At 47.4% G+C, this 11083-nt stretch overlaps 1 protein-coding gene across 2 annotated transcripts; it reads right to left on the bottom strand.

Moving 5' to 3' along the window:
• Nucleotides 1-283: 283 nt before the first annotated feature.
• On the bottom strand, nt 284-8268 carry LOC134406184 (uncharacterized). Of its 2 annotated transcripts, XM_063137477.1 has the most exons (9): nt 8197-8259; nt 7107-7193; nt 5428-6234; nt 4938-5019; nt 4665-4688; nt 4434-4496; nt 3134-3398; nt 1832-1982; nt 284-1198 (listed from the first exon to the last, which is right to left on the bottom strand). In XM_063137477.1, exons 3-9 carry the CDS (start codon nt 5938-5940, stop codon nt 767-769), a joined length of 1530 nt encoding a protein of 509 aa, XP_062993547.1. In that variant the 5' UTR covers nt 5941-6234; nt 7107-7193; nt 8197-8259; the 3' UTR covers nt 284-766. The 2 variants fall into 2 exon arrangements, with proteins under 2 accessions (XP_062993547.1, XP_062993548.1); XM_063137478.1 differs by lacking the exon at nt 7107-7193 and having other exon boundaries at nt 8197-8268.
• Nucleotides 8269-11083: the final 2815 nt, after the last annotated feature.

Below are 11083 nucleotides of genomic sequence, written 5' to 3'. Positions count from 1 at the left end.
TCACTCTAGTAAAGCCTCCGGCAGCTTTAACTGCTGTGATGAAGAGGGAATTTCACCAGGTTCTCCATATATACAAATGACACCTGCTGAAATTCCCTTTTCTTTGCAACTGTTAAAGATACAGGGGTCCTGTCCACCTTTTCATATGGTCACCTATAAATCACAGTTGGACAACTTGTCCAACCTGATGTTTTGGCCTACAACTCCCATCATAATTTTATTAATTTTATTGATTTGTAACATTTATATACTGCTCTACATCTAGACAGATTTCGGAGTGATGAACAATAAAAGATAAAAAGATAAGATAAAGAACAACATTCTTTGTTTAAAATGATTGTTTTTAAAAATAGAATTCTGATAAAAACATGGCTGGTCAGCCAAGGAAGGCTTTCTGAAATAAAGATGTTTTCAGGGGGTGCTGAAAACAACAGTGTCGACATGTGCCTGACCTCCAGAGGCAGGGAGTCTCATAGAAAGGGGGCCACCACATTGAAGGTTGTTCTCTGGGTAGATTCCTCTTGGGCTGAAGATCCATGTGGAACCACCATAAGCATCCCATCTGATGACCTCTGTGACTGGGCAGGTTGATAAGGGAGAAGGTGCTCTCTCAGGTATCCTGGTCCCAAGTTGTTTAGGGCTTTATACACCATTGGCTAGGGCCAAAACGTCTGGAGGGCCACAAGTTCCCCACCCCTGCTTTAAATTGTGGGAATTCTGTGGCAGAATGGCCAATTGCAGGGAACAACAGTGTTCAGGTGGATTTCTAGCTCTTCACACAGGACTCGGCCCCATCACCCTCATACATTTCCACCTCCTCATACATCTGTTCATCCTCCATCTTCTTCAGTTCTTCCTGACGCCTTCCCTTAAAGTCCCGCAGAGCCTCCCACTTCTCCTCAAAGTCTTCGCTGACGCAACGGCCCTGTGACTCATGATCTGGCAGGAGGTATCCCACTGGATCAGCCAGCATCGCTTCGACCTCAAGGCGGAGGACCTCCAAGGCCAAGGGCCTGTAGGTGGCGCTGCTGGATTTGTAGCGCCTGTTGAAGAGGTTGACGGGCACGAGGAAGTAGTGAGGGAGCTTCTGCCTGGCCAGGGTGTGCTTCAGGATCCCCAGGAGGGCCTGCAGCGAGGACAGCAGAGTTCCCCACTGCGCCTTTTGAGGATAGATTTCACAGCACCACAGCAAAATGGTCTGCAAGAGATGAAGAGGGGGAAACGTTAGCCAGATCTTCTCGCAATCTGGTGCCCTCCAGCTGTTTTGGACTTCAACTCCCAGAAGCCCCCAACCAGCATGGGCAATGGACAGGAATTGTGGGAGTTGTAGTTCAAAACAACTGGAGGGCACCAGGTTGGGGCAGGCTGGTGTGGCTAGTTTTGGTGTGCTGGGGGTAGGTCAACAGGAGGTTGGGGAGGGGAGGGAAGGCATTGGGACAGCTTTGCCAACAGTGCAATAATTTGAGGAGGTTTGAGAGTATGATAACAGCAGAGGTCTGCAATGGATGCCTTTCAGGCCACATCTTAGTCCCTGGCCCACACCAGGGCAGCAGAGAAAGAAATGTGCAGAGCAAGAGGGGAGGGAACAGGCAGTGGCACCAGGTGGAGGGAGGTTGCCTTCTAGCATCTATCAACAAATGCTGACAGCACACACTCCTGCTCTTTTACAATGCCATGTGGGCTGGAAACTTCTTTAAAAGTGCCCGATACTAGATTGGGCAGGAGGCCTCCAAGCAGTGGGGCAAGGGCCACCTTGGCTACAGCAGTGTTAGCATTTTGCTCTCATTGCCCTGGTGCCCCAGTGGCGTGTGCGTTCGCTTGCCAGGTTTACCTTGAGATGGTAGGAGGTCAGGATTTTGCCATACTCTGGCATCCATCTTGTCACGTTGACAAACTTCAGCAGTCTCAATGCTGCCCGCCTGTGGCCCTGATCAGCGTCGACACCCTCCAGAATCGCAGCTTCGGCACGGCTGAAAGAGAGCCTAGACCCAGGGAGAGACTGGTTGTAAGGACAGCGGCGTTCACGGTGGTATTTGGACAAACAGTGATTTAGTCTGATGAGCCCTTGAATAGTCAATAATGGCACAATTCTATGCAGGTTTATCCAGTGGAGGCTGGTGGTTCCAATGTCAGTGGGGCGGTGAATCCGCTCCGGGTTCCAGTCAGAACCAGTCAGAATTCTAAAGGCTCCACATCTTTGAAAGTTCTTTTAGAGTTCTGACTGAAGCCCGGAGCGGATTCTCCGCCCCACTGACATCGGAGCCACCATCCGCCACTGGGCTTACCCCAAAGGGTTTATCCCAATATGCTCAGTGGGTTTTTGAGCCAGCTAAGCTAGTGAGTCTAAGCTTGTAGCTTTATCTTGGGAGGAAAAAGGAAGTGCAAAGACACATCCTAGAACAGCCTTCCTCATTCCCTTCGGACAGCTTGGACTACCAACTCCCATAAGCCCCAGCCAGCATAATGATCAGGGATAATGGGAATTGTAGCCCAAACCCCTGGAAGGCACCAAGAAACGACTGCCCCAGAAAAGCAGATCATGAGCAGCAGTCGCTTTAAAGCAGCGTCCAGCTGTGCTGGTCCACAATCTGCCATCATGGCTATTGAGATCTATAAAGCAGCCTGCCCCAACCTGGCGCCCTCCAGATGTGACAGGCCACAACTCACCATCATCTCCCCAGCCATTGGCTCTGCTGGCTCAGGAAGATGGGGGTTGTAATCCAAAATGTCCAGAGGGTGTCAGGCTGGGGAAGGCAGCTTCAAAAGATACTTTAAGGTGGATCAGCCTGGGGAATATCACACACAGTTGCAGCATACTCTTCCTACGGCTAGGAATATGCACATATATCTCCCTTCATGGGGTGAAGAACTGTATTAAAAGCAAGGCTTTGGGTGTTTGAAACTAGCAAATGGATGCTTAACGTGTCTTGCCTTAAGGAGCTAAAAAGCCCATTTTGAAAAGGAATCCTGTTTAAACCTCTGACACAAAACCCGAAGATGGGTCTACATCGAAAGGTCAGCTTTGGATTCTGAAATTGCTGCTGGGTCCTAAACATGTGCAAAGTTCTGCCTTGCCTCCTGAACATGACACTTCCTGTGCTCATTCCTTGCTAGCTAGACTGTTGTTTTTTACCTCCAAAATCCTCCCTTGGCGACCAGCTCCGGCCCAACTTCCTGAAGCACCGCTGCTTTCCGGAGGAAGCTTTTCTTTTCGTTGGCCAGGTCCCCCTCCCACCAGTCGGAAAGGTGGGTGAGGTCTTCCCTCACCCACTGGTTGGAGAGCTGGAAGGCTCCCTGAATAGCAGGTGCCAAATTCACTGGGACCGTTTCAATTCCTTCATCGAAAGTCAGCTGGACGGCTGGGCTGTCCGAATCCAAGGCCTCTAATTTGATGTTCTCTACAAAGGGATCAGAAAGGAAAAAAGCATTATTACCCTGGGGACTAAGGAACAGGGTGGGGAAGGATGACTGGTTTCTTTGGCCACATCCCTTCTTGGAATAGGGATACCCAAGGTGACGTGCAGCCTCTATGTCGCAACAATAAAGCAGCGGTGTTGAACCTTAGGCCCGAGGGCTGAATCAGGCCGGCCTGGCATTCCAATCTGGCCCTCTAGAGTTTTCAAAATGGCCAAGTCCCTTCCCCAATAGTTTGGTTTTTCCTGGCTTTTTGCACCCCCCAACCTCGCCACCTTTCCCCAAGGCTGAGTTACTGGCAGTAAGAACTTTGAACTAAAATACGATGGTGCTTTGGGTCATTTTAGCTCCACCGCTTTTGCCTTCGACCACACCCACCACTGGACTGCAACCCTAGAGAGTTACTCCATGACTAGGGTGACCATATGAAAAGGAGGACAGGGCTCCTGTATCTTTAACAGCTGTATTGAAAAGGGAATTTCAGCAGGTGTCATTTGTATGCATCCAGCACCTGGTGGAATCCCCTCTTCATCACAAAGCTGCAAGAGCCCTGCCTTCTTTTGTATCTGATCACGCTACGCAGGGCTCCTGCAGCTTTAACCGTTGTGATGAAGAGGGAATTTCACCAGGTGCTGCATGCATACAAATGACACCTGCTGAAATTCCCCTTTTCTATTCAACTGTTAAAGATACAGGAGCCCTGTCCTCCTTTCCATATGGTCACCCTAGGTTTACCACCCCACAAAAGTCACAGTGGGAGAGCGGCTGCCAGGGCTCTCCAGAGCACCCATTGCAAGTGGCGGGGAGGCAGCAGTGGGCCCTCCGGGGGACGACAACAGGGCGAGAATGGTATGATTTGCTGCTCTTCCCGCTCTGCTGTCTGATGCGAGCAGATGAGCCCGCGTAATGGTAGGGCCGGCCCTGCTGAGACCACACCAGAGCACCCTCAGCTGCTTGCTCTGGATATTTCCTGCATCTGATCAGCAATAAAAATACCTCTTGACAATAAATATACTCACTTCTTATCCTCTCGTCTATCCTGGGTACTCGGGAGGGGAACAGTCTTCGTTGGAAAACAGGATCTAATTGTTGAAATGAGGAGGAAACCCAGGAACAATTAAAGGAATGCAGATTAGTTTAATGAAGAGAGAGAGAGAGACAGAAAGAGAAAGAGAGAGAGAGAGAGATTTCCACAGGCTTCTTATCTCAATGATGATATTTTTTTTTCAAATGTTACTCTTTGACCTTACCATTTTGTAGAGGATGGGTGTACGCTGGGAAAACAGGAAATAAAAAATAGAAGAAAATTAGTTAAGGTAGAATTGGTTGTAGACTGAAATAACCACCTGCTCTTTCCTCCTCCTTTTCTTGACATGAGTCTTGTGTCTTTAAGAACTGCACGACAGCCCAAAATTCCTTTCGAGAGATGTAGAGAGAGGGCTGTTTAATTTCTGTTTGTTGCCCAGCACTTAAAGATAGGAACCCTTTCAGAATGAGCGTCCCCTCCATCATCCCGACTATACCTGGATCCAAGGTGATTTCCATATAATGGTGAAAGTCCTTCGTGATTTGAACTGGGTCCAGGTTGTGGTGTCCAAGGCTCTCCTAGAAAAGAGAAGCAAAGTGGGTCCATAGGTTGAGAGAAAATCCAAAGAGAGAGGGAGGGAAGGAAGGAAGGAAGAAGCCACCCCATAAACCAATAGTGATCTGAGGTTTACAACTGGGTTTTTCGGGCCTTTTCACACATTACATTACATCTTCCAGTGCATCTGCAGACCGCGATGTCGGTTTCATTTTTTAAATCTCACTTGAAAATGTTTCTTTTTTCAAAAGCTTATCAACCGTAGCGTGATGATACCAGCCTATATTTTAATTTTAAGGTCCCCCACCCCAGCTGGCTTTTCCCCTCCCTGTCCTGTCTGTTACTGTGTGTCACATGCGACCCCTGAGATGGAGGCCCAGGAAAGGGATGCTATGCTACACAGGGGCAAAGTTTCCCCCAACTGCACCCACCTTAAACTCATCTAATCTATCCAAAACGATATCCTCCTCATCCTCCTCTTCTTTCTTCTTATCACAGTGGACTTCCACATAGGTCTCTCCCAGAGCCTCGAGGTCCAGGAGGACTTTGGTGCCCCAGCGAACGACAGGCACCCCTTTGTCACGGAACATGTAGGTGGGCAGCTTCCGTTCACAATCGCTGCTGGCGTCCTGGGCGACGGTGCTGCCGCTGACGAGGGTCAGCTTGGGGTTATACCTCAGCGGGACAAGGAAGTCAAAACCGTTGGAACTCCCCTCTGCTTGGAGGTGGAGCTGTTCCGTGTAGCTTCCCACCAGGACGGGGGCCTCGGGGTATAATCTGCTGCTGGATTCGCAGGCCCATTTCACCATTTTTTCCACCGTGCTCTTCACCAGGAAAAAGTTCTTTCCCACCCTCCACTCCTTGTCCCCTGAGAGGAAGACTTTGTCCGCACAGAACTGCTGCAGGAACTTCTCTTGCCCGCCTGGGTCCTCCATCTTGGTCATTTTAATCTGTCCCTCACTTCTGCGCTCTGTGGTGATTCTTTATAGCTCTCTTCCCTTCTCAGCTTTCACTTTCCCCTTCAGCCAAGCCTTCCTGCAGGCGGTTCGTTCCTTGTTGACTTTTGTACTGGAGGGCTCAGAGAATATAATGGGGTAGCGGGGCGGGGAAATGACACATTAGGAACTGGTTTGCCATTGTTGGTTCTCAAAGGGCAGACCTTCCTTGCTCCTCCACCTTGGACGTTTAAAAAGAGCAGCCCACACCCCAAGTTGAACCAGCCGTGATTGGAGCTTTTCCTAAAAAGAAGGGAAAACAAGGGAAAGGGGGGGGGAAGGGTTAATTTTGAGCCATTCCAACTCCCCACTTGCTGTGGGGGATAGTCCTGGGAGGGGGTGGGATCCTCAGGGCCAAAGCATAGGGTGAACATATAAAAAGAAGGACAGGGCTCCAGTATCTTTAACAGTTGCATAGAAAAGGGAATTTCAGCAGGTGTCATTTGTATATATGGAGAACCTGGTGAAATTCCCTCTTCATCACAACAGTTAAAGCTGCAGGAGCTATACTAGAGTGACCAGATTTAAAAGAGGGCAGGGCACCTGCAACTTTAACTGTTGTGATGATAAGGAAATTTCACCAGGTTCCCCATATATACAAATGACACCTGCTGAAATTCCCTTTTCAATACAATTGTTAAGATACAGGAGCCCTGTCCTCCTTTTCATATGGTCACCCTACGAAACAGACAATATTGTACATCTGTATCTAGCAGCTACCTCTCAGAGTGCATGAAGTGGTACATGTTACTTTTGAACCCACCCACCCCTTTAAAACAACAAGAATAAATAAAATGGCATTTGTTTCCACTGTCCTGGTGCTAAACATATTTATTTGGGGGAAAGCATTTTCCTGTAGAAAAGGATACTATATTTTAAAATTTTGTGCATCTCTCTCTGTGTGTGGTGTCTGCTTATATGTTTGCATGTAAATGGTTTTTTATACTATATAGAATGTCTTTTTAAGGCTTGTAATCTTTGCAACTGCAAAGTAAACGTTTTCATAAATAGAGAACAACAAGCACATTTGGGGGCAAAGGTTGCAGCTCAGCCCCTTTCTGAACTTCCTTTCTGTTCACAGGGAGCATCCAGACATGTCCTCATCCTCCACCTACAATTTAAAGGGCCAGACTCGGTCCCATCATCTCAATCTGCTGCGTACGTAGGGACAGTGTAAAAGTCGGAATGGAACAGGCTGGAACCTGTAATATAATTTAATATAATTAATTATATTACATTTAATATAATTAATATGGAATTATATTTTTTAAAAATACCAAAAACAGTGGCATGTGTTAGCAACATTTTAGAACAATATTTTAGGATTAAAACCATTGCAATATTATATCACTATTAACCCCAGAATTCCCAAAACAACGTCCTGAACAGAATGGGATGGGCGGTACGGCCACTTCTGAACGAGTAATATCAACCAAACTCACCAGTCACACACAACTCCATGGCAGGGATGCAATAAGCCACAAAACGTCCAAAGAAACAGTGTTCCGATACCCATTCCGCGCTTAGCGCATACTGCGCAAAACGGGCTGGAACAGCAGCTTCCAGGTGAGGTATGTTAACCAAACTCACTAGACACATATTACTAGGTGGAACAGATATAAAAAGCGCCAAACGCTGCCCTGAAACCATGTTCTGATACCCGTTCCGGGCAAAAGTCCTTATTGTGCAAATCGGGCCATAACGGCAGCTTCCAAATGGGGTAAGTCAACCAAACTCACCGGGGGCATATTACTAGGTGGGACAGATATAAAAAGCTCCAAATGTTGCCACGAAACCGCGTTCCGATACCCATTCCTGGCAAAAGTCCATATTGCACAAAATATAACTTATAAAGCGCTTTATAACTGTTACAACTGTTATAAAGCGCTTTAAAGCAGTAAAGCCCTAGAGAGGAAGCTGCTCGTAGGAGGAAGTGAAGATTCCTAACCATGATCAAGTTGAGGCTGGCGGCTCCGATGTCAGTGGGGCGGTGGATCCGCTCTGGCCTTCAGCCCCTTGGACAGCCCCTCTAGAGTTCTGACTGAAATCCAGAATGGTGGATTCATCACCCCGCTGATATCGGAGCCACCAGCCTCCACTAGACCCATTCTAAATCCCTCGCAGGAGGACGCCCACCCGCTTCCCAGCCTCCGCGGTGGGTGGCCTTCTCTTCTCAGGACGAGGAGGTCGTTGTCGTTTGCTCACCCGACGTTGCTCTTGACAGACCCTGAAGAGCCCTGAACACCTTGGCTAGACAGGGTGCGGCATCTACGCAGGGGCGGAGCCGGAGGGACTAAGCCACTTCGGAAACAAGTCAGGACTGCGAGGAAATGCTCTTCTCAGAATGGGTACGGAACGGCCCTTGTTTCTTACTGCTGCCTGAATTCTACAAGGAACGCTAAAGAGCTTATCTCTTTCTACTGAGTACAGTGTAGGCTGGTGGTTCCGATTTCGGAGGGGCTGTGAAGGCACTCTGGGTTTCAGTAAGAACCAGACTTTAGTAAGAACTAAAGGACATCGCCAAGGTGCAGAGCCTATTTTGGGGATAGGGCTTTGCACCTTGGATAGCTCCATGAGAGTTCTGGTTGAAATTCAGAATGGAGTCAGAATTGGAGCCAACAGCCTCCTCTGACTGAAAAATAGTTCCCAAGATTTTTTGCTGAGCTGTTTCTAACTCACTGGGCTCCTTCCTTATGTCTTTTTTTAAAATGGAGTTTAAGGACTTCTGGACTCTCTGTCATTATACTGAGAACAGAAGAGGACCCCTGCTGGGTCAGACCAAGGGTCCATCTAGTCCAGCATTCCGTTCACACTGTGGCCAACCAACTGTGGACCAGGGACCCACAAGCAGGATATGAATGCAACAGCACCTTGCTGCCCATGTTCCCCAGCAACTGGTGTACCTAGGCTTACTGCCTCTGATACTGAGGCAGCATAGAGGGATCAAGACTAGTAGCCCTTAATAGCTTTCTCCTTCGGGAGTTTGTCTAACCCCCTTTTAAAGCCATCCAAATTCCATAGTGCTGTGTGAAGAAGTCCTTTCTTTCATCTGCCCTGAATCTGCCACCAATCAGCTTTATGGGATGATCCCATTGGGTTCTAGTTATGTCACCTTATCCACTTTCACCACACCATACATAACTGTGTTCACCTCTATAATGTCCCTCCCTACTCGCTTTTTTTTTCTTTCTAAGCTAACCAGTCCCAGATGTTTCTTTGGAGAGGAATCATCTTTAAGCAACACACTATTACTTGTTAGGGTTGTTGTACACCGCGAATCTGAATCCAAAACTGAAGCAGGGTGATCCAGAGGATGGTGAACTGCTGGCCCTGCCCACTGAGCCATGCAAGCGGGCCGGACCTACTGGACCCATCCGCTTGCACCTTATTATTATTATTATTATTTATTTATTTATTTATTTATTTATATAGCACCATCAATGTACATGGTGCTGTACAGATAACACAGTAAATAGCAAGACCCTGCCGCATAGGCTTACAATCTAATAAGTTGTAGTAAACAATAAAGAGGGAAGGAGAATGCAAACAGGCACAGGGAAGTGTAAACAGGCACCGGGTAGGGTGAAGCTAACAGTATAGAGTCAGAACAAACTCAATATTTGAAGGCTATAGGGAAAAGAAAAGTGTTTAGCTGAGTTTTAAAAGCAGTGATTGAGTTTGTAGTTCTCAAGTGTTCTGGAAGAGCGTTCCAGGCGTAAGGGGCAGCAGAAGAAAAAGGACGAAGCCGAGTAAGGGAAGTGGAGGTCCTGGGGCAGGCGAGAAGCATGGCATCAGAGGAGCGGAGAGTACAAGCGGGGCAATAGTGTGAGATGAGAGAGGAGAGATAGGCAGGAGCTAGACCGTGAAGAGCTTTGAAGGTCAGCAGGAGAAGTTTATATTGGATTCTGGAGTGAATTGGAAGCCAATGAAGAGATTTCAGAAGTGGAGTGACCTGGTCAGAGCGGCGGGCCAAGAAGATGATCTTAGCGGCAGAGTGGTGGACAGAGACCAGCGGACTGATGTGAGACGAAGGAAGGCCAGAGAGTAGAAGGTTGCAGTAGTCCAACCGAGAGATAACCAGTGCGTGAACGAGAGTCTTGGCAGAAGAGACAGACAAAAATGGTCGAATCCTGGCAATATTATACAGGAAGAAGCGGCAGGATTTAGCTACTGCCTCGATGTGAGGAGTAAAGGAGAGCGAGGAGTCAAATATAAAGCCAGTCCTCCCTGAAAATCACAATTTTTACAGTAGATGGGGGTTCTGGATTTTTGTAGAGCTACTGTTGTGCATAACAGTGGCCGTAAAGGGCCATTTCCAGGTTTGGGGGAGAGTCTGATGGACTCTTGGTTAGTCTTGCACCCAGATTTCCCACGTGTCTGTCAAGCAGCTGCTGAGTGGGCACCTGGGAAACTGCAACATCTGATCCACTTTGGATGTCTGAATCTCACTTCGGATATGGTTCTGAAGCCGGTGGGACTGGGTCCGAAGTGGGTTGAATCGGTCTCTGAAGTGGGTTGGGGAGTCCATGCACAACCCCATTATTTATCCCAAAATTGTTTTGTCTTGCCACTTCTATCTCTCTTTTTCTCCTCCCCTCTGCACCGCTCCCTCACTTATTTCTCATTCTCTCTCTTTTATATGGGGTTATTTGAACATTGACCAAGTTGTCAAAAAGTGAGACAAATGAATGGTTACTGCTTTGTTTTGCTTTTGCTTCTGCTTCCCTTATTTCAGACTTGATCAGCATTTGTCATTACTCTAAGTTTCCCTCTTATATATATACAAACACAGACACACCTGGATTAATTGTTTATTATAATCAATTATATCACTTTATTAAGTGTTAACTATTCATTGAGGAAGTCATTATACTGTTGATATTAATATCAGGAATTAACTATTAGGTAATATTTCTATACACATTTAAAGCTGAATGAATGTATTGCATCAAGAATTGATTTGATCTGTTTATAAGTCGGTGGTCACCCAGTTGTTAGAGAGCACTAGTGAGCTAGGAGCGTATTGATCAAGAAAATAAGCAATAATTGGGCATGCCCCACATGTAATTTTCGTGGTGTTTTGGCCTATCAG

This window comes from Elgaria multicarinata, chromosome 11 (assembly GCF_023053635.1).
Source record: "Elgaria multicarinata webbii isolate HBS135686 ecotype San Diego chromosome 11, rElgMul1.1.pri, whole genome shotgun sequence".
Classification (NCBI taxonomy): Eukaryota; Metazoa; Chordata; class Lepidosauria; order Squamata; family Anguidae; genus Elgaria; species Elgaria multicarinata.
Note: the sequence above shows the minus strand (reverse complement) of the source record. Positions and strands in the feature narration are given on the sequence as shown.